Here is a 23,008-nt window from a genome sequence, read left to right on the forward strand (position 1 = left end):
TGTATATTAAATTAATATGTGCCCTTTTCTCAGATGTCCGTGAGGCCCAGCCAAGGTGGTGAAGCTCCCAGAGACAAGACCTCTGGCGAAGGCACTATTTACATTTCTGGTCTGACTCCAGGAACGGAGTATATCTACAGCTTGCAACCCTTGTTCAATGGCAGAAAGCATGGCAACCCAATCAAAAACAAAGTTGTGACATGTAAGTTGTGACATTGTCTGAAAGCTTTAAAGATTTCAGAATGCAAATGCTTAGTTTTATTTTTTATTAGATACACTAGCTACTGGTAGATCTCTGCTGAAAGAGATTCAATATAATATTAATGCAGACACTTGTAGCCTGTAATACACAGTGTTTGGAATAATGGCGTTTAAAAGAACGGCGTTAGGTAACGACGTTATTTTTTCAGTAACGGGGTAATCTAACTAATTACTTTTCCCGTCGTTACAACGCCGTTAACGTTACTGAATGTTAAATGCGGTGCGTTACTATGCATTGATTTAATATGCAATCCGAACGCACCCCTGGCTCACACAGTGAGTGAGCAGGTGGGTTAATAACGAGATAAGCGATTATGATTGGCTAAGGCAGACTCATGTGTTTCATGGTAGCCAATCAGAGCCAGTGTTTTTACACACACGCGCCAGCGGCGCCAAACACACACAGTCACACACACGCAACAGCTACACAGAGATTCGCAGCAGCAGCAGAAATGGCGAGTCAGGAGCAATCCGATGAAAAGTTGGCATTTTCAAGGTGGAGATATAAGCACTACTTCAAATTCATTGTAGTCAAAGGCAAGAACGTGCATGTAATGTGTGACACATGCATCTACAAAGCTAGTGGCCAAAAACACTTTTCTTACAAAGAGTGCAGGATAAAACTCTTGCTGTCTGTTGACGTGCAATAAATCTCGAAAGTTATGTACGAACACCTATCTGTTCTACTTATTTCAACTGACTTGTGAAAACTGCTAAAAAAAAAATACTTTGACATATAGCAACTTTTTTTTTTTTTTACAGTAACGCAAATAGTTACTTTCCCTGGTAACGAGTTACTTTTATTATAGAGTAATTCAGTTACTAACTCAGTTACTTTTTGGAACAAGTAGTGAGTAACTATAACTAATTACTTTTTTAAAGTAACGTTCCCAACACTGGTAATACAGGGCTCAAAATGCTAAGTACATTTTCTAATGTTGAACTCCTCTTTTCTCTGTCACATTAGCCCTATCCCCACCAACTGACCTGAATGTGGTGTCTAACCCTGTCACTGGTGAACTCAATGTCAGATGGACCAGAACCAAAAGTCCAGGTAAATATTGACTATACACTATATATCCTTGTTCACCCCTTCTTTGAAGCATGCTGGTGGTCTATTTATGTAGGCTGTATGTGTATGTGCCCTTTTCAAACATTCGGGTTAATTTTGTCCCATTTTGGGAATTATCTGTTCTTCAAGTCATCCTTTTCTCCCATTTTTCTTTGTCTGTTTGCTTATCTTTCATCTGTTTGTGATGTTTATTACATTAAGTGCATTTAATAATAACTGTTTGTATGTACTTTTATGCTGTAGCCACACTGGGTTGTACATTATAATTAACTCAAATGATATATAGGGAATTTTAATAATTAATCAGGAATATGATTAATATATATATCTCATATGACAGTTACATAAAAATTATTGAAGATGAAAAATAGGTAAATTTGTATATATCAATAACTCATTACAGGGCACTGTAATTTACTCATTAATATGTCAATATTCCATTCTTCATATCAATTATAGTGATATCTCTTACTGTAAATTACCGCAAATCAAACAGTGGTTTGTCCAGCAAACGGCCGTAAGATTAACTTATCAACTTTCAATAAAGTTATCTCTTCTTATAATTCAAGGAAAAATATTCTCTGGCCATGAAAACATTATCCTATCATTATGAAATTTCGGTTACTAAAAAGTAAAGAGCTTGTAGCTAAAGATCAGACATTTCATTGACTCGTGATGTGAGCGTTTCAGACAGAGGCAATAATTGGTTTTTAACTACAAATCACACAGAGTAAATACGCTTACGACAATACAGACAGTAAACTTTGTACAAGACATAACGGAATCCAAATGAGGGAGAGAGAAAGAGAGAGGTGAGAGAATTAGGCGTGATCACAGAATTACGCGCTCAGTTATGCAAACTCACAGACAGTAACCCTTGAAAGACAACAACGAATCAAATCACCTTGAAAAGGTAATAGACAAACTTTAAGCAGCATTTAAATCTCCATATAGAATGATACTTGCATGTGGTCACTTTGTGACTCGCCAGACCAGCGTGCATGTGAGCGTGGTCCTTTGTAGCTAGGCGTGTTCTTTCATGTCTTCCGGAGCTGCTGCGGAATCGCGCAATATTTGAAAGTTCCAATGAATGTAGAGAGGAACTTAGTAAGTAAAAGAAATGAAAACAACGGAGATGAAAGCTCCCGAGGGAGCCATGAGAACAGGCTGTTCTCTCAGCCGCCGTGCTGAGATCAGCGGCGATAGAAGAGCGGACCAAGAGCGCGAAGAAGAGCAAGAAGAACAAGCGAGAGAGAGAGAAACTTCCTGGGTCAGTTCTTATAGCTTGACTGGTTCACGCCTCTGTTTGCGTGAACAACCAATGAACGTCCGCGATCTGAAGCGGGAAAAACGTTCCTTTGTCTCTGGGGAACCACCCCCTCGTGTGAGTTCTAGCTGACAGAATTGAACATTTTTCTTAAGAAAGATTGTATTTCTGAAACGATGCATCTTTTTGTAATTTGTCGTCGAGATTCGACACAGTCAGATTTTTACGATTAGAAAGATACCATAAATGACATATAAAACTGATAGAAACACGACGTTACATTCATATGCAGAATTACATACATTTAAAGTTTGATTAACACACGATAAAACTGCAGATACTCCAATTTATGTGGGGAAACATCTAGTGCACAAAAAGGCAATACTCAATACATTTAGAATACATTGAGAAAATAAAAGGGTACTATTCTCTTTCCTAAGAGTTAGCTTAACTGTCCTGTTTTCCCAGTGGGATCATAAAGTTTTATGAGCTGGTCAGGAGTAGGGTTACAGAATCATGACTCTTTGTGAGAACATTCATTCCAAAAACATTTGCAATTTACAAGTCAGCAATTTATAATCCTCGCCTAACAGGATTAACCACTTTATGCAACACACAAACCTATAAAAAAAAAACATCTTATTAAGGACTTACATAAAGAGCGTAAAGAAAAGTTTGTGTGTGTGTTTAGGAATGTGGGTGTTTCGTTTCTCCTTTGAGGCTGCTCACGCGACTGTGGAATTTCTCGTCCAGAATGTCGTAAATAATTTAAATCCAGCCAGGCTGGCGCCAGGCATTTAGTTTAGAGAGAGTTGGGTTTATATGCCTGAATTCAAAATCTACAAGCTTTGGGTTTGCATTGTTTTAGATTCAACGAACCGTGATTCATTAGTTCAGAACCAATAAATCGATGAACTGCATATCCGTTACAATGCCTTGCTAATTACAATATAAAAAAAATATATATATATATAAAACATAGTTTATTGGACAATACCATTGTATTCTTTGAAGAAGCTACATTATATACAAATGGTATCTTTTTTATACTTGCAAAATACCCTTTATCCTCTTCAGATATCACTGGCTACAGAGTGGCGTGCACACCAGTCAATGGGCAGCGTGGAAATACTCTAGAGGAGTTTGTTCGAGGGCATGAAACCTCATGTACCCTTGAAAACCTGAGTCCTGGCGTTGAATACAATGTCAGTGTCTATACTGTTAAAAACCACCTGGAGAGTGAGCCTGTCTCAGCCACCATTATGCAAGGTAAGACTCCACCTGTAGTCAACATGTACAATAATAACAAACCTAAAGGTAAGTTCAATCCATGCTCTGCTGGATCAAGACCACCATGACTGATCCAGAGAATCACCTGATTATCGATATACAGATTTAGAAATTTACTTTTTGAAGACACCTAGCCTAAAACATTTTTGTAAAGCAGTGTTCAGTTTGGCGTATGTGAGTGCCAATTGTTGCTTTAAAAGTATATATGAATAATAGGCTGTTGATCACAAGTATGTATCTGAAATATCAAGTCAAGCCAACAGGTATTGTTATAATCAGCTTTGTCATGGTAATCGTAACTTGCTCTGCTTATATTATTACTAGAAATAGACCCAGCCATTGCACCAATAATGGACAGTTAAACGGCAACTAGCTAGTAAACCTATCATAAGTTAAATATAGTATAATATATAGTATAATATATAGTTAAATATATCAGGTATTAAACCCAACCGAGACATGACTTCCTCTGATATAGACTTCAGTTTTGCTATTGTTAAATAGAAGGCTAAGAAGTCATTAAAGGAACAAACAAGCACTGAATAGGAACAACAAGCACCTCTAGACATCAAGTTATTCCCACAAGACGTAATGTGGTAGCCAAACCTCCATGTTCTTCTATAAGTTAGTGCTCAAGGCCACAATGGTGATAACTCGTGGCATACAAACTCATAGGACTCCAAAATGCTACCAGTCTTCAGCCTTAAGCTCAGTCTCTATCCTTGAGCTATATCTACTACACCATATAATCCTGCTTCTACTCTTGTTGCCATCACATGTATCCTGCAAATATCCATAAAGAAAGCTGCATTTAATATATTATAAAATGTAACTTTTCAGAAAATCCAGTAATTTCTTTTTTCCAATAAATCCTTGGTTTGTTCATCTGTTTGTGCATCATGAAATAATTGTATAATTCTCAATAAGCATGGCTGTTTCACTTTTTTAATGTTTGAAAATATCTATAGAATTTGATAATTGCTAGAAAAGTTGGTGCTTGATGCTTTCTCTTTTTTTGCAGTATGACTGATTCAAATCGAAAGCCTGTTTATTTCCCATTATTGTGTGCATGTCTTCTGATGATTAGCTATTAGCAGTTTTTTGCACTGATGGCATGAGAACAATAAATTGCTTCTTATCTTAATTAGTCATTGACACTGCTTCTGTGTGTCTTGTCTTCTCTCTCTCTTTCCCATAAATGCAACTTTGTTAACTGATTAAAGATGTGCCCAAGGTGGGTGATCTCAGCTTTGTTGATTTCACGGATACCACAATTGGAATTAGATGGACCCCACTTAATTACCCGGCAGTTACTGGATACCATATTACAGTTGTTACAGCCGACCAGAGTTTTCCTATTTTTGAGGATGTGGTGAACTCCTCCGTCAGCTATTATACCATTCGTGGACTGGAGCCAGGCATCAATTATGACATCAGTGTGTCCACCATTACAGATGAGGCGGAGAGTGTGCCCTTGGTGATCACACAGCAAACCCAAACTGGTGATTTATCCTACATAGTTACATTTCAGAGTGTGGGGTAAAAGAAAAGGGAAAGGAATGGAGAATATGGATGTAAATGAGAGGCTGAGACCATCATCCCTCAACCATCATTTATTCAAGCCACTTCATTTGATTACTTCCTAGTCCACCTATCCAAGATTACTTTTTGGAATAAATGGTCTTCTTACTTTAGAATATTGATGCATTTCTGGGAGTATGTTCGTTATTTGCATTCTTTGAGAATGCATTATGATAACTTCCACTTGGTGGGGTATCATATTGTTTGTTTTTATTGTATTCCTTTTTCATGTTAACAAAAAAGGTGAAATAACATACTTCTTAGCTATTTATTTTTATGCTGACAAACTTTTGACTTTTCATTTGACATTATTGTCTCTCAATCTCCTCTTGTTAAGCTATTCCAGCCCCCACAAACCTGAACTTTGCTGAGGTGGGCTCAGAATCAATGCTTGTGTCATGGACTGCACCTTCTGTTCAGCCATCTGAAATTAGTCGCTTTGTCATCCGCTACCATCCCACAAAAAATGACGATGACACTCAGGAAGTCAATGTAGGAGGTGGCACCAACAGCTTCCTCCTTCAGAGTAAGGGTTTACTAATGCTTTCATTCAAAGTTCATTTCATCCATGTGCTTCTTACAGTCCAAACACATTTTACTTCCTGATTCTGAATTTTCTCGATTTAGACTTGCTGCCAAACACAGAGTATCTGGTGAAATTAGTGTGCGTGTATGACGACAGAGAAAGTGAACCTGTAACTGGTGTTCAGAAGACAAGTATGTATCTGGATATAAGAAATGGTATTCAATTGATAGTTTTCTGACCACTCTCTGTTCTGATCTGTCAGTTTCTCCACTTGATTTTGTTCCCATCATACACACAGATTTGGACTCCCCAACAAATCTGGACTTCTCGGATGTCTCCACCAACTCATTTACCGTACACTGGATGACCCCACGTGCCGTCATTACTGGTTACCGCCTACGCTATCAGCCAACCAGTGGTGGGCACACTAAAAACGAGAGACTTCCCCCGACGAGAAATTATTTTACACTGGTGGACCTGGCCCCTGAGACGGAGTACACAGTCTATATTTATGCTGTCAGTGGCAATAAAGAGTCTCTACCACTTACTCGAACACAAGCAACTGGTGAGAAGTTAGAAAATGTAAGATTTGTTTTGTTCATCTTTGTGAGGTAACATGATGTGACTCTTGTTTCTTCCTGTAGTCTCTAATGCTCCCACTGACCTAGCTGTGACGTCCTCCACTCCCACTAGCATCACGATCTCCTGGGACGCCCCTGCAGTCACTGTACGCTACTATAAGATCACACATGGTGAAACCGGTATGACGAATGGTTTTGCAGTGGTTTTATGGTGTGGTGTTGTGTTCTGTTGCTGTATGTTCACTTGAGCTTGTAAATGCAGTTGATTCCTTCTCAATGATCCTCAGGTGAAAGAGATGCACCCAGAGAGTTCACTGTTCCAGGAACACAGTCCACTGCCACCATCCAGGGCCTGCGTCCAGACACTGATTACACCATCACACTGTATGCTGTGACGGGCAGAGGGGACAGCCCAGCCTCCAGCACACCAGTCATCATCACACACAGGACTGCAGGGGGAAGTAAGCACTCGTGCTCAAGACATATGTATCTATTATAGTTTCTGACCATTAGCTTACCACATATTTCTTTGTGACTATATTGTTTTTTCTCCATTCTCAGATGTTCAATCCCCTTCAGATTTAGATGTAACTGATATTCAAGACAATGCCTTGACTGTCCGCTGGAGCCCAGCTAGAGGCCCCATTACAGGCTACAGAGTAACAGGGATGCCGAAGGGTGGGCAAGGTCCTACATTCTCTGAGCTGGTTGGCCCTGGTGAGACATGTCTTGCTCTTTACCTTTTTCTCAGCTTTTATTCGTAATCACAACATCGAAGCTGATTTGGAAGAACTGTTTCAGTACTTGGACTTATAAAAACTAATCTGTTTTTTTTTTTTTTTTTACCTTATTCAGAGCGTACAGAAATGACCATACGCGGCTTGGTGCCCACAGTGGAGTATACAATTAATGTGATTGCTCTCAGCCAAGAAGGAGAGAGCACCCCAGTGGTCAAGAAAGCTACAACAGGTTAGTTATTTTTCTATTTTTTTAAACTACCTAGCTTTTTAATTTTTAAAATCATAGTTCAGTTCTAAGTTGTCCACTGTAACAACTTGGACTTAAGGACTTGCTCAATTATTATAATTCATTGTTATTCCTTTATGGGGCTTGAACAAACAACCTTCTTAGTTGGCTTCTTAGTTTAGGCATTATGCCACACCACCCAATACATTCTCCCTTAACTCTCTCCTTCCAACTCTCTAGCAAGTTTGCAGCATTCAAGAGATCTTACCTTTTCTGATGTGGACTCCACCTCTATGCTTGTGACATGGGATGTTACACGGGTTCCAGGAGTGACCTCCTACAGGGTTCTGTACTCTAATCCAAAGGAGGGAGAAAGAGAGTACCAACCAGCCCTAAGTGGTCGTGATAACAGTGTGGTTCTACGAGGTCTACGCCCAGGAACAATGTACTATATTAAAGTCATTCCCATGAAAGGACGTTACCCAGTGCGTACTCTTGAGGGAACTCAGCAAACTACCCGTAAGGGGACTCAGCCCACTGGTATGACCCATCTGAATTCAACTTAGCTTCTCAAGCTATTCAATTCGATAATAGGGTTGAGTCTTAGAGGGGACCTGTCCTGATTCTTATCCTTTAACCTTTCCCAGCTGTTCCTGCTCCCACCAATATTCAGTTCTTTGACATTAGTCCATCTTCTTTTGTCGTGGCGTGGCATGCACCCAATGCCAGACTTTCTGGCTATCGTGTGGTGGCATCACCGAAGAATCAGCATGCACCAGCCAAAGAAATGAATGTTGCACCAGACTCCACACAAGTCTTAGTGCCTGGGCTCATGGTAATATGTCTACTGCCTTGCACTTTATGAATACATTTAAGCTTTGTAAGCACAAATTAAACAAATGTGTAAAACAATATTGTTTAATGATAATTATACAAAGATAATTGACAGCAGAATTCTGCAATTTCACAAGAGAACCATGCCGTAAATATAGGATAACTGACTTTTTGGTTTCTACATTTTAATTTTGTTTAAATCAAGTTTTAAGCAAAGGAGTCCAGGTATGGTAGCTATTTTAACGAATTATGACTTGCCATCTCTGGTCTAAATATCTGTTGTTTACTTCTAGGTTGCCACCGCTTATGAGGTTCATGTCTACGCACTGAGAGGTTTAGACAGCAGTTCACCTCTCACTGGCGAAATCACCACCGCTGACAGTAAGTCAGTTTTCCATATTTTCACATTAGAGTAATTTTTAGTACTTTCTTTGTATTAAATGGAAACTATCATTTCATTAACTCCACAGATATAACCCCTCCTCACAGAGTCCATATCACTGATGTTAAAGACACTTCATTCACCCTCACATGGCGTGTTGTCAATAATGAGCCAATGACAGGTTTCCTTATTGAAGCCACACCCAAAAATGGAGGCAACCCCATCATCAGGCAAACTATTCCTGCTGACCGTCATACCTATGTTGTCACTGGTAAGTTATTGTACAATCCATAGCTAACCCCCTTATTGACCATCTGTTTAAACATTAATGTTAGCCACTAAATTAGCCACTGTTTACTCAATATGTAAACAACTCTGTTATTATGAACTTCCATGGTATACTGTATTCAGTTTCTTCAAAGAGTACCATGGCATTACCACCACAGAAGTGTCTAAAATCTATCACCATAGTAGATTATTGTAAATGATGCTTCCTGTTTGTCTGGATAAACTCACAAAATATTTTTTTATAACTTTTTTAACCATGTTGGAAGTAGTGTTGTTTGTTGAAAGAAATGTATTCCATACCTTAGGTTTGCAGCCAGGCATCATGTATGTGGTCAACATGTACACACTGAATGGAAATAATCGAAGCCCTCCTTTCACACTGACTGTAAACACAGGTACCACTAAGAAAATCTGCCCATGTGGAAAAAGTAATATACTTTATAAATGCTAATGCAATAAGTCTGGGAAAAATAAATAAATAAAAAAAATAAACCTGATTTAAATTTACCAGTGTGACCTTAAAGGGTTACTCCACCCCAAAATTAAAATGTTGTCATTAATCACTTAATTAATGTAACCATGTCATTCCAATCCCGTAAAAGCTTTGTTCGTCTTCGGAACACAATTTAAGATATTTTGGATGAAAACCTGAAGGCTTGAGGCTGTCTCATAGACTGCCAAGTATGCCAGTCTATGGCAGTCTGCCAAGTAAATAACAGTGTCAAGTTCCTGGAAAGTATGAATTTGTCGTCAGAATACTCTATCTGCCATCAGACATGCAATTGGGGTTATATAAAGCAACGGGAACACTTTTTGTAATCAAAGAAAACAAAAATAACAACTTTATTCAATAATTCCTTTGTCAACAGTCTCCTCTGTGTCACTCCATATCACCGTGCTGCGTATGCTCTTCTGTGTCCATGACAGATGGAGCATTCTGACGACGACTTTTCATATCTTTTATGGACCTTGACACTGTTATTTACTTGGCAGTCTATGGGGCAGTCTCAAGCCTCCTGGTTTTCATCCAAAATATCTTAAAATGTGTTCCGAAGACAAACTCAGCTTTTACGGGTTTAGAAAGACATAGGGGTATGATACTCATTTTAGGGTGGAGTATCCCTTTAACCTTTTTATCTTATATATCATCACAGCTCAGCCAGCTGTACAGTCTCCAACTAACCTCCAGTTCACTTCGCTGACACCCAATTCCATCTCCTTCACTTGGCAAGCCCCACCAACACACATTACAGGATATTACATCACTTATGAAGAATCAGGTGGTTCACCTCGTGAGCTTATACCACGCCCTAATACTGGCCAAAACTATGCTACCATCACTGGTAAGACCCAGAATGCATCACATTATACCCAGTTATGGTATACATAAATATTGGTAAATAGGCTTGTAAAACAAAATTTATAATGCACTATGTCACCATATTTTGATAATTTACCAACAGGTCTGAAACCAGACACCGAATACATCATAAAGATCATAGCCCTACTGAATAACCAGAGAAGCGCACCACTGGTTGGCACAGCCACAACTCGTAAGTATTTTTTCATATAAAAATAGAGATTTTTCTCATATGTAAGTCGCTTTGGATAAAAGTGTCTGATTAATGGATAAATATACAATGTTAATTCACATATTAAGCATTAGGTCTATGCCCTTATGATTTGTTCCTGAATGGTACAAGCTAACGAAAAAGTGGTTTGCAAGCATGTTGGCTACTACTGCAGTAGCAACTGAAATAGACAGAGCATAGATACAGCACACAGCAGTAAGCCTAACTAGCCTACACTGGATTTTATAAAAGCTTGATATTGCGCTGGCTTGAATTTCACTAGTACACTTGGCCATATTGACAGATTTTACACTGCTTGGCTTTTTTTGATAAAATGCACTCAGAACTGAAATGCAAAACGGATGTAAATTGCATTTAATGTTGCTTAATTGATGCACCAAACTGATTGGACTGCTCGCCCATCACTACACATACTAGTCAAGACTTTCACCAATGTTTTCTTTAAAACTGAATCTTCTGAATCACCATTTCCAAACCAAACATGATGGAAAAAAATGACAATAACAATATTACAAAACCACAACCAATTGGAACATATTTGATGTTTAAACAGAGTTGCGATTGGAATTTTGGACAAATTAGATTTCATAATGGGCAGCAAACAAACATCCAACAACCAGCTTGTCACAGCTGAGGACGGAAACTTGAATGTGTTTAGTTTGATATCCAGACTGTAAATCAGCTGATATAACCAATATAATGCACATCCTCATCCATGTTTAATTGTAAAACATTGATGAATTTTAAGAAAATTCTTGGATCCACTTCCCTTTAAAAAGATATCAGCAAGTACGATCATTACTTGACTGAATCTTTAGTACCTTACTGGCTGGTAGATGCAACTGTGGCTGCCTCTCTACATGCTGCCCTCTGCTTTTAACACTTTTTCCCGCCCAGAGCTTACCTCCGATCTGCCCAGTCTGCCCCATCATGGTGGCTCAGACAAGCTGGATGTGCCTGAGCCTGACAATAGAGTTCATGTAGTGGGTCCCACTGGGCATGACTCAACTAATGAGCATGGGCAGCATGTGGAATACACAGAATTCAATAATCAGCCCAATCAACTCAACAGAGGCTACTAGCCTCAACATCGTCAACCAGTCCCTCAACCTAACCAAACCCAACCTTATATGCCTCAAGTTGGGGAGACCCTAGTCTACATCCCCAAGGTGGGACCCGATGGAAGTCGTGTGCCTCAAATTATTCATGTAAATGAGAGACCTGGCGATGGCCATCCTTTTGGTTTTCCAGACGACAAGACTGGAAGACCCCAAGAGGCCCAAACCCAAACCACCATCTCATGGCAGCCCTACCAGCAGAGTTCTGGTTACCTGGTGTCCTGTCAGCCCATTACCCATCCAGATGAGAAGATGTTTCAGGTCAGGAACTGGGAAGGATTTACAGGACATTTTTAGATCAACACAAAAGAAAAATTACCCAAAACTTCCTTTATCACCTTACACTTATTTTCAGATATACCCTTTCTACTTTTGCAGATGCATGTGCCAGATACATCCACAAGTGCCACCCTGATTGGTCTGACCTCTGGTGCCTCTTATAATGTCATTGTGGAGGCCTTGAAGGGAGCCCTCAAACACAAAATTTTGGAGGAAATGATCACCGCTGGAAACACAGGTCAAGGATCAATGAACATTGATGAAAGCTCAAAATGCACATTCTAATGATGCCTGTCTTAATGTTTCTTTATTTTTTAAATCAACAGTTCCAGGAGATGTTTCATCTAGCAAGGACTCATGTTATGACACCTTCACAGCAACTTACTATGATGTCGGACAGGAATGGGAGCGTATGTCTGACACTGGCTTCAAACTCTGGTGCAAATGTCTTGGCTTGGGAAGTGGGCATTTCAGATGTGACTCTTCAAGTGAGTAACTTCACAACTGAAAATTAAATGGTGGATTTTATCCTGTAGATCAGTGATTCCAAAACCTTTTTTACTCGCAGCCCACACAACCAAACACATATGTTTGCGCGGCCCACTGCAAAAAATAACTGACCCTGCTATTGTTGGGTTAATAACTTAGTCTTTATTGAATGAACTGGCAACAAACAGAAAATAACTGGGGCTGGCACCACTTGGGACAACTGTTGTTTAAATAAATATCAAAATAGCAAAAATATCTAAGATAAATTGGTGGTTTATTCTTAAACTAATCAGCGAGCTCGAATAGTGGAAGCATAGTTACAGTTTAATATTTATTTTTGTTATTTAAATATATATATATGAAATTATGTTATGTTATGACTTAGACATTTTTACATAAATGAACAAAATTATTATTTATTTTAATAGTACTTGGCGGCCCATCTGCAATACCACCGCAGCCCACAGGTTGAAAACCACTCCTCTTCATGTACAGTTGGTATAGGAAAGAATGATCCCCTTTAATATAATCACATTTTGTTGCTTTGCAGCCTGAAATGACGATAGACACACTTTTTGATTTATCAAGTTATATTTATTAAGTGCAACTTCTGCAAGTTTTCCAAGTGAATACTGTATAATTCGAACATGTCAAAAGACAAAAAAAAAAACAATCACTGAGTTGGTAAAAAAGGATCACCCCCTTGTGTCTGTATTTTGCTTTAATTACAGCATATATTCTGTTGGCATGTGTCTCTACTAACTTTGCACATCTTTGCAATATTTGCCCACTCTTCTTTGCAGAACAGCTCAAGTTTGATTAAATTTGATGGTGACTGTTTTTATGGACTTTGGTCCTTCACAGATTTTCAATGGGGTTTTAGTCTGGGCTCTACTAGGCCTTTCTCCTTTAACCACTGTGTGGTCAGTTTTGCTGTGTGCTTTGGGTCATTGTCATGTTGGAAGGTAAACCTTCTTCCCATTGACACATTTTCTGGCAGAGTGCAGCAGATTATCATCAATAATTTCACAGTATTTTGCCCCATGCATTATTTTACTCCATCCCATAACAGGCTATTACCAACTTCATGCTTTACTGTAGGAATGGGGTTATTTGGGTGGCGAGCTTTATTGGATTTCTGCCAGATACAGATATCTGTACAGTCGTGGCCAAAAGTTTTGAAAATTACATGAATATTAGTTTTCAAAACGTTTGCTGCTAAACTGCTTTTAGATCTTTGTTTCAGTTGTTTCTGTGATGTACTGAAATATAATTACAAGCACTTCATATGTTTCAAAGGCTTTTATCGACAATTACATGACATTTATGTAAAGAGTCAGTATTAGCAGTGTTGGCCCTTCTTTTTCAGGACCTCTGCAATTCGACTGGGCATGCTCTCAATCAACTTCTGGGCCAAATCCTGACTGATAGCAACCCATTCTTTCATAATCACTTCTTGGAGTTTGTCCACCCACCTCTTGAGGATTGGCCACAAGTTCTGGTCCCCGAGCCACTTAGTTATCACTTTTGCCTTATGGCACGGTGCTCCATCGTGCTAGAAAATGCATTGTTCTTCACCAAACTGTTGTTGGATTGTTGGAAGAAGTTGCTGTTGGAGGGTGTTTTGGTACCATTCTTTATTCATGGCTGTGTTTTTGGGTAGAATTGTGAGTGAGCCCACTCCCTTGGATGAGAAGCAACCCCACACATGAATGGTGTCAGGATGCTTTACTGTTGGCATGACACAGGACTGATGGTAGCGCTCACCTTTTCTTCTCCGGACAAGCCTTTTTCCAGATGCCCCAAACAATCGGAAAGGGGCTTCATCGAAGAATATGACTTTGCCCCAGTCCTCAGCAGTCCATTCACTATACTTTCTGCAAAAGATCAATCTGTCCCTGATGTTTTTTTTGGAGAGAAGTGGCTTCTTTGCTGCCCTTCTTGACACCAGGCCATCTTCCAAAAGTCTTCGCCTCACTGTGCGTGCAGATGCGCTCACACCTGCCTGCTGCCATTCCTGAGCAAGCTCTGCACTGGTGGCACTCCTATCCCGCAGCTGAATCCTCTTTAGGAGACGATCCTGGCGCTTGCTGGTCTTTCTTGGACACCCTGAAGCCTTCTTTACAAGAATTGAACCTATTTCCTTGAAGTTCTTGATGATCCTATAAATTGTTGATTTAGGTGCAATCTTAGTAGCCACAATATCCTTGCCTGTGAAGCCATTTTTATGCAACGCAATGATGGTTGCACGCGTTTCTTTGCAGGTCACCATGGTTAACAATGGAAGAACAATGATTTCACGCATCACCCTCCTTTTAACATGTCAAGTCTGCCATTCTAACCCAATCAGCCTGACATAATGATCTCCAGCCTTGTGCTCGTCAACATTCTCACCTGAGTTAACAAGACGATTACTGAAATGATCTCAGCAGGTCCTTTAATGACAGCAATGAAATGCAGTGGAAAGGTTTTTTTGGGATTAAGTTAATTTTCATGGCAAAGAAGGACTATGCAATTCATCTGATCACTCTTCATAACATTCTGGAGTATATGCAAATTGCTATTATAAAAACTTAAGCAGCAACTTTTCCAATTTCCAATATTTATGTAATTCTCAAAACTTTTGGCCACGACTGTATATTGTTTGGTGTTGAGGCCAAATAATTCAATTTTAGTCACATCTGCCTCAGAATATTCTAAGTGTGTTTCAGCAAAGCCAAGTCGTGACTGCACATGGCCTTTCTTGACAAGTGTCTTATTTCTTGCAACACTCCCATACAAGCCACATTTGTGGAGATTGTCACATGCACACAATGACCAATATTTATCATAAATTCCTGCAAATGCTTGTTGCTTTAGGTATCTAAAACCTTATTGGATATTATGGAGTTCACTTACTCAATCCTACAGCAATAACAAGTGTTCAACTGATGTATGCTCAAGGGCTAGAGAATGCCCATAATGCACTATGAGAGTCATGCAATGAATGAATTGCCACATTTCACCAGAAGATGGCAACCACAGCTGAATCATCCATCCATTCATTTGACAAAGCGCTCGTCTCATACAGCATAATATAAGACTGGTAAAAAATGTATTACTTAATTGTTTAATTAGGTTTTATACATAGTTTCCATAACAGAGTTCACAATAAATACTTTCATCTTACTACTGGAGCTGCCAATATGCCAGTTTCAAATGATTATTAAACAGCAAACACAAAATATGCAAAAGCCCTTCTGGTGCACTCAGTGTTCAAATTCAGTCACTCATTTTCATTTACTCCTAAAGAACTGTATTAATTGCCTAATGTAGGAAATAGTTAATGAGGGTAATGGGGTGATTTCGGATTCAGCCCCAATACCTTAGCCCGGAAGTATGAAGTCTAACGTAGTCAGGCTACCACTACCTACCTGCAGACTTAAAGGAACACCCCACTTTTTTGAAAATAGGCAAATTTTCCAACTCCCCTAGAGTTAAACAGTTGAGTTTTATAGTTTTCTAATCCATTCAGCCGCAGTGATATTATGGACCACCTGAAAATAGTCCCCAGCAACTCTGCTATTGCTGCAACTACAGTCGTCGCCAAAAGTTTTGAGAATTACATAAATATTGGAAATTGGAAAAGTTGCTGCTTAAGTTTTTAATAATAGCAATTTGCACATACTCCAGAATGTTATGAAGAGTGATCAGATGAATTGCATAATCCTTCTTTGCCATGAAAATTAACTTAATCCCAAAAAAACCTTTCCACTGCATTTCATTGCTGTCATTAAAGGACCTGCTGAGATCATTTCAGTAATCGTCTTGTTAACTCAGGTGAGAATGTTGACGAGCACAAGGCTGGAGATCATTATGTCAGGCTGATTGGGTTAGAATGGCAGACTTGACATGTTAAAAGGAAGGTGATGCTTGAAATCATTGTTCTTCCATTGTTAACCATGGTGACCTGCAAAGAAACGCGTGCAACCATCATTGCGTTGCATAAAAATGGCTTCACAGGCAAGGATATTGTGGCTACTAAGATTGCACCTAAATCAACAATTTATAGAATCATCAAGAACTTCAAGGAAAGAGGTTCAATTCTTGTAAAGAAGGCTTCAGGGCGTCCAAGAAAGTCCAGCAAGCGCCAGGATCGTCTCCTAAAGAGGATTCAGCTGCGGGATCGGAGTGCCACCAGTGCAGAGCTTGCTCCGGAATGGCAGCAGGCAGGTGTGAGCGCATCTGCACGCACAGTGAGGCGAAGACTTTTGGAAGATGGCCTGGTGTCAAGAAGGGCAGCAAAGAAGCCACTTCTCTCCAAAAAAAACATCAGGGACAGATTGATCTTCTGCAGAAAGTATAGTGAATGGACTGCTGAGGACTGGGGCAAAGTCATATTCTCCTATGAAGCCCCTTTCAGATTGTTTGGGGCATCTGGAAAAAGGCTTGTCCGGAGAAGAAAAGGTGAGCGCTACCATCAGTCCTGTGTCATGCCAACAGTAAAGCATCCTGACACCATTCATGTGTGGGGTTTAGGGTTGGGTATCGTTTAAATTTGAACGATTTCGAGTCCGATTCCGATTCCTTGTTTCGATTCCGGTTCCCAATGATTCTCGATTCCGATTCTTTTAAGAGGCAGGGTCAAAAAAAAGTTTAAGATATTTTACATGAGCTTAGCTAACCAACTGTCTTTCTGAAGAAAATAGTCTGACCTTCTCCATCAATTTGAATTATATGAACTTTTTACTTTTTATTAACTTTACTAAGAATTTCTCACAGGGCTGTTTTCAACTACAATATAAATATCAAATCTATGAACTTGAATATTATATAAATATTATTAATTATGAATATATTTTCACAGGGGTACACTTTCCTCAAGAGAGCTTTATTTTTGAAAACCTCACAAACATTTACACATAACAGTGTATGATACTGCAGGTACTTAAACATTACCTTGCTCCCACTGATGGGCTAACCTGGTGCAGAATAGAAAATAAACTATTAGAGACAACTTTTAAAACTCAGTCCAGATTAGCAGTAGGTACAGTATAAAATCAGAAACAGTTCTTGTTCAAGAAACTTATCATATCTGCTTTCTCAGGCAGGATGCGTGAGTGTTCTGGACAAATTGTATCTCCTGCTGTGGAGAAAACACGTTCGCTCGGAGTAGATGACGCTTGAACACATAAATAAGAGAAAGCAAGATTTGACAGCAAAGGATAAGTCTTTTGTTGGTTACACCACCATGCAGCAGGGTCATCAGACATAATGACCAGTGGAACTTCCTTGTATATCTGCAGCTCTCTCTCCACTTGTTTCTTGATGGACATGGAGCTCTGCTGTGACACTATGTTCTGTGCCTCTTCCTCAGCAAACAGTTCCTCCAGTGGAGTCTTCCTGGGCAGTTTGCAGGGAGGCTGTTGCTAAAAAACAAAACAAAAGGTTCATCAGTATTATCACAAAAAAGGGAAAACCTCCATTAAAGGCATGATCATTATTTAAATTGAAAACCTATATGGTATCAGCTATTGTACACTTACACTCTCCTGCTCATCCTCATTCTCAGAATGCATGGTGTACCCATCAGCTCCACCGTCTTCCTCTGTTGACTACAAAGAACATAATTAGCATTTAGATTTTAATAGCTGAAAATGACAGTTGTGTGCATGAATGACATTTCACCTTTTCAATCAGATTTCTCTGGATCTGGTCCCAGATGGTGTCATCATCATCCAATTTATGTTTAAAGCGTGGATCCAACGCAGTGGCCACTTGGAGAAAGTTCCTGATCTCATCATTCTGCAAAACACGTGTTTTTAAGCCACAGGATATTTCTATTCTAGAACAATTTCTTTCCAGGTGCCCTGCCTCAGTCACTTACCTGGTAGCGCTTAGATAGGTTTGCCCAAACCTGCTTTTTAAGACTTGACACAAAGACTGTGTCTCCCTCTTTTACAGCCAGGTGTGCCTCAAGCTTTTTGAGGATAGGCAGAATCTCTCCGCATGTGGGACTTTTTTCGGAGGACACGCAGAGTGTTGAGGTGTAGAGCACCTTCATCAGGTTGATGAAGTCTTCAGCTTTCCTAAAATCCTCCTCAGTTAGCCGAGCAAGTCTGTATGTTAAAGAATTAAGAACACATAGATTGGAGTAATAAAAATATTATATTTTTTTCTTAACAAAACACCTAACATATGCACTCCCTAGCAGATTTAGCACATTCACTCATACGGTTCTTTGAATTCATATTTTGTGTGTACTGGCATTTTTTGTCTGAACTTTTCTATCTATCGCTACCTGTCCCTATCCATATTTTTTCTCAGCCGTTGATCCAAGCTGGCTGCCTGAATTGCAGGGTACTGCTCTGTGAATCTCTCCAGCATTAGGTACAGAGAGTTCCACCGTGTTCTCACGTCAAGAACGAGTGAGTGTTGGGGCAGCTCTGACAAAAACAATAACATCAATTTTTTAAGTCATATAACAGATGCTTTTTCATCCTAGGAGACAAACAATACTTTTGTACAATTGTATTCAAATACTGTAGTACTGCAGAGCTCAAAAATAATAATAAGATAGATCAGACATATGAAGTCATTACGTGTCACTGTCAATGCACAACAGTTAAACAAAGTGAACTTTGACTTACGTAGAAGTTGTTGCTTCTCTTTGAGAACCACCTTGGCCATTGAGCACCTCTTTAACCACACAACAATAGTTCGGACCTTGGCCACCCACTGACTCACTGAATTTAGGGAGTATAGACTTTGTGCTGCTAAATTAATGTATTGTATTAATGTATTAATGTATAATGTATTGTATGGGCGAAACAGCACAGTTTTACAAATTGCAGGCGCTTAATAGCCACATCCATGTTGGCAGCATTATCTACGGTGACTGCTACAATTTTATCAGATATGCCAAACTCTGACAGAACATCACTAATTTCCTCTGAAACAACACAACCGGTCTGTGCTTTGTACACAGCCTTTGTTTTTAGCACTTTTTGCTGCATTTTGCCCTCTTCTATGTAGTGTGCTGTGATGGTGAGGTAGTGGTCCTGTGTGATGCTACTCCAGCCATCACATGTGAGTGCAACAGCGCTGACTTCACTGAGCTCTGTAATAATGTTTGACTTCTCAACCTTGTACCACGATGGGATTAATGTGTTTGAAATGTAATCCCTAGAAGGTGGTGTGTATTTTGGGTTTAGAGATTTCACCATGTCCCTGCAAACATAAACAAACATGTTATGAAACGCTAGGCGCATGTTATACTAGCTCAGTATCAATTAGCTTAGCATTATCGTTATTGCTTAACAAACCTAAATGTTGGTGATTCCAACTCTGAAAAGGGATGCAGCCTTTTCACAATGTGTGCAGTGACCTTTCTGTGGCACTCTTCCTTTTGTTGCACTGAGATCTTCCCCCTTGCCGCTATGGTGAACGGAGTAATGTTAGGCTCAGCACATCGCGGAGTCCTGGAGTCATCAGCCTGGCTAACTGTAGCAATCTCAGGTTGTAAATTGTCTATGAAAAAATACGTGGGCTAATTTGTTAGCTGCCTCAATGTTGGCGCAAGACATATTATTTTTTGTATGTATTGTTTTACTTACCGGATTCGGACTGCAGTGTAGTCACTGCGGTGCCAGGCTGGGGGTCGGAGCCAGAGGAAGAGGCAGCAGAGGACGGTCGGCGCAGCGCGTCAAATACAGGGCACACATTTACTTGCACTCCATGACATCGGAGGTGCTTTATCATGTTCGACATGCACCCTCCTATGCACGAAACAATCTTGCTGCAAATGTTGCATTTTGCCGAGATTTCATTTTGTTTTGAAAAGTGAAGCCACACTTTGGACCGCCGACGCACGCTGTCCATGTTCGATCGCTCGTTATACCAAAACTTCCGGTGGACGCTTCTTCGTTAGTGTTCAGCGGTTTCTTCTTCCGGTCGGCGCCGGGCGGACTGTGAATTGAAACTTTTTTTTTCTCTTTCTTTTAAGCTTTAGGAATCGAAACTAGGAATCGAAATTAAAACTTTTGAACGATACCGGGAAATCGCAAAGCTAGTCCCGGTTCCACTCGATACCCAACCCTAGTGGGGTTGCTTCTCATCCAAAGGGAGTGGGCTCACTCACAATTCTGCCCAAAAAAATAGCCATGAATAAAGAATGGTACTAAAACACCCTCCAACAGCAACTTCTTCCAACAATCCAACAACAGTTTGGTGAACAACAATGCATTTTCCAGCACGATGGAGCACCGTGCCATGAGGCAAAAGTGATAACTAAGTGGCTCGGGGACCAGAATGTTGAAATTTTGGGTCCATGGCCTGGAAACTTCCCAGATCTTAATCCCATTGAGAACTTGTGGTCAATCCTCAAGAGACGGGTGGACAAACAAAAACCCACTAATTCTGACAAACTCCAAGAAGTGATTATGAAAGAATGGGTTGCTATCAGTCAGGATTTGGCCCAGAAGTTGATTGAGAGCATGCCCAGTCGAATTGCAGAGGTCCTGAAAAAGAAGCGCCAACGCTGCAAATACTGATTGCATAAATGTCATGTAATTGTCGATAAAAGCCTTTGAAACATATGAAGTGTTTGTAATTATATTTCAGTACATCACAGAAACAACTGAAGCAAAGATCTAAAAGCAGTTTAGCAGCAAACTTTTTGAAAACTAATATTTATGTAATTCTCAAAACTTTTGGCCACGACTGTAGATAAACTAGCTGGGGACTAATTTCAGGTGCTGCATAATATCACTGCACCCATGGTACAGCAGTAAGGTTCCTTGATAATTACGCCAGAATGAGAATGTAGTAACGGTAAAACACAACTGTTTTAACTCTAGGGGAGTTGGAAAATTAGCATAGTTTCAAAAAAAGTGGAGCGTTCCTTTAAGTTTCCTGCACCAACACAGCTGTCATTAATTATCAAGTGCTACTGAAGAGATTAATCATCTTGTTTAAGTGTGGATTGAATCAGGGTTGGAGCTGAATTTAGCAGGATGGTAGATCTCCAGGAACAGGGTTGGGCACCATAAAGATGATCCTTTATTCTGTATGAGTGTTTCCACTCTAAATACCATTTTTACATCTTTACATAGAATGGTGTCACGACAATGGAAATAACTACCGCATTGGTGAAAAGTGGGACAGACGGGCAGAAAATGGTCACTTGATGAGCTGCACTTGCCTGGGCAATGGCAAAGGAGAGTTCAAGTGTGAACCTCGTAAGTGCTTCTTCTCAACAGACACTATGTACTAGTAAAGCTTTTTCCAATCAGTGGAATTAAAATTCTTGCATTTTGTTATAGATGCATCCGTATGTTACGATAACAGAAAGATGTACCAGGTCGGAAACCAGTGGCAGAAAGAATACTTGGGGGCCATTTGCACATGCACATGCTATGGAGGACAGCAGGTAAGAACAGAATTGACAAATTATAGAAGAAACTATTCAAAACCGTTAGAAAAGGTATTTTTTAAAACACTTGAACTAAAAGGAGATTCAAAGAGGGTGTTTCAAAGTCATATGCTTGGGTATGATTGGAATGCATTGTGTATGTGCTGCTCCTCAGGGTTGGCGCTGTGAGAACTGCAGAAGGCCTGGTGCAGAGATAAGCTCTGACATGCTGAAGCCCATCCGCTTAAACACCGGTCTCAGGGTGGTGAGTATATGTCATTTTTTGTTCATTGCATCAACAAATGTGCATTGCATCAATACATCTCTTACATATTTGGATGTATGCAGATAAATATTTTATAACATTTCCCTTCGTCTTCCAGAACATTCAATGCCCCATCGAATGTCTCCGACCTGAGCTTCTTGCAGATGCTGTGGCCAATGCCAAACCCCAAGAGTAAAACTGTTCGAACTGCACCATGGCCTTCTGCCCCCTAATATTTTACTCGGGATATGAAATAAGACATGTTGTTATAGGAGAATGTACTAATCACATACTGCCTTAAAACCTCCCTGTTTGTTACCACATCTCCACTGCCATCCAGCTGCTGCTTTACAGCTGCTCTTATGATGCCATAGCAACAGCTGGATTCATTTATAATTGAATTAAATTTATAAAAAAAACTCCTTTGCCATTATCAGAGGATTTCAGTCTTTCTAAATTGATAATGGGCAAACATGAGAAAGTAGGAAATATAAGCACTGTTTTATAAGAATGTTGGAGCACTACTGGTGGTACACTGATGTACCAAATATCAAGTCTCAATTTGTTTTTTATATAAAAAGCCTTTTTTTTTTAAATATGGCTCATTGATTAGAGTCAGCACTGTTTTTAGATTGATAAAAAAAAATCTAAATTCTCTGACTACTTTTCCACTTCATTCAGAAGTGTTTGGATTGTATAGAAACTCATGACAAATTGTATTTATCAGAGGTGGGTAGTAACGAGTTACATTTACTTCGTTACATTTACTTGAGTAATTTTTTGGGGTAACGAATAATTTTCGGAGTATATTTAAAGATGGGTACTT

General features: G+C 39.6%; 1 protein-coding gene across 4 annotated transcripts in view; it reads left to right on the plus strand.

The window, feature by feature from the left end:
• LOC132142378 (fibronectin-like) overlaps window positions 1–22,900 on the plus strand; it is a 34,476-nt gene extending 11,576 nt beyond the window's left edge. For 2 of the 4 annotated variants that reach the window (XM_059552192.1, XM_059552194.1), the window contains 25 exons: window positions 34–202; window positions 1,229–1,315; window positions 3,678–3,869; window positions 5,114–5,392; window positions 5,809–5,997; window positions 6,099–6,188; window positions 6,296–6,562; window positions 6,642–6,758; window positions 6,866–7,039; window positions 7,140–7,295; window positions 7,434–7,547; window positions 7,785–8,084; window positions 8,192–8,379; window positions 8,672–8,759; window positions 8,849–9,031; window positions 9,354–9,443; window positions 10,203–10,391; window positions 10,512–10,601; window positions 11,892–12,019; window positions 12,137–12,275; window positions 12,364–12,525; window positions 21,619–21,744; window positions 21,829–21,935; window positions 22,093–22,182; window positions 22,301–22,900. In XM_059552192.1, coding sequence (XP_059408175.1) covers window positions 34–202; window positions 1,229–1,315; window positions 3,678–3,869; window positions 5,114–5,392; window positions 5,809–5,997; window positions 6,099–6,188; window positions 6,296–6,562; window positions 6,642–6,758; window positions 6,866–7,039; window positions 7,140–7,295; window positions 7,434–7,547; window positions 7,785–8,084; window positions 8,192–8,379; window positions 8,672–8,759; window positions 8,849–9,031; window positions 9,354–9,443; window positions 10,203–10,391; window positions 10,512–10,601; window positions 11,892–12,019; window positions 12,137–12,275; window positions 12,364–12,525; window positions 21,619–21,744; window positions 21,829–21,935; window positions 22,093–22,182; window positions 22,301–22,378 — 3,792 coding nt within the window. In that variant the 3' untranslated portion in view covers window positions 22,379–22,900. The remainder of the gene's footprint in view (window positions 1–33; window positions 203–1,228; window positions 1,316–3,677; window positions 3,870–5,113; window positions 5,393–5,808; window positions 5,998–6,098; window positions 6,189–6,295; window positions 6,563–6,641; window positions 6,759–6,865; window positions 7,040–7,139; window positions 7,296–7,433; window positions 7,548–7,784; window positions 8,085–8,191; window positions 8,380–8,671; window positions 8,760–8,848; window positions 9,032–9,353; window positions 9,444–10,202; window positions 10,392–10,511; window positions 10,602–11,891; window positions 12,020–12,136; window positions 12,276–12,363; window positions 12,526–21,618; window positions 21,745–21,828; window positions 21,936–22,092; window positions 22,183–22,300) is intronic. The other 2 variants (XM_059552193.1, XM_059552195.1) reach the window with 2 other exon arrangements.
• The last annotated feature ends 108 nt before the right edge of the window (window positions 22,901–23,008 follow it).

Source organism: Carassius carassius, chromosome 6 (genome assembly GCF_963082965.1).
Source record: "Carassius carassius chromosome 6, fCarCar2.1, whole genome shotgun sequence".
NCBI lineage: Eukaryota > Metazoa > Chordata > Actinopteri > Cypriniformes > Cyprinidae > Carassius > Carassius carassius.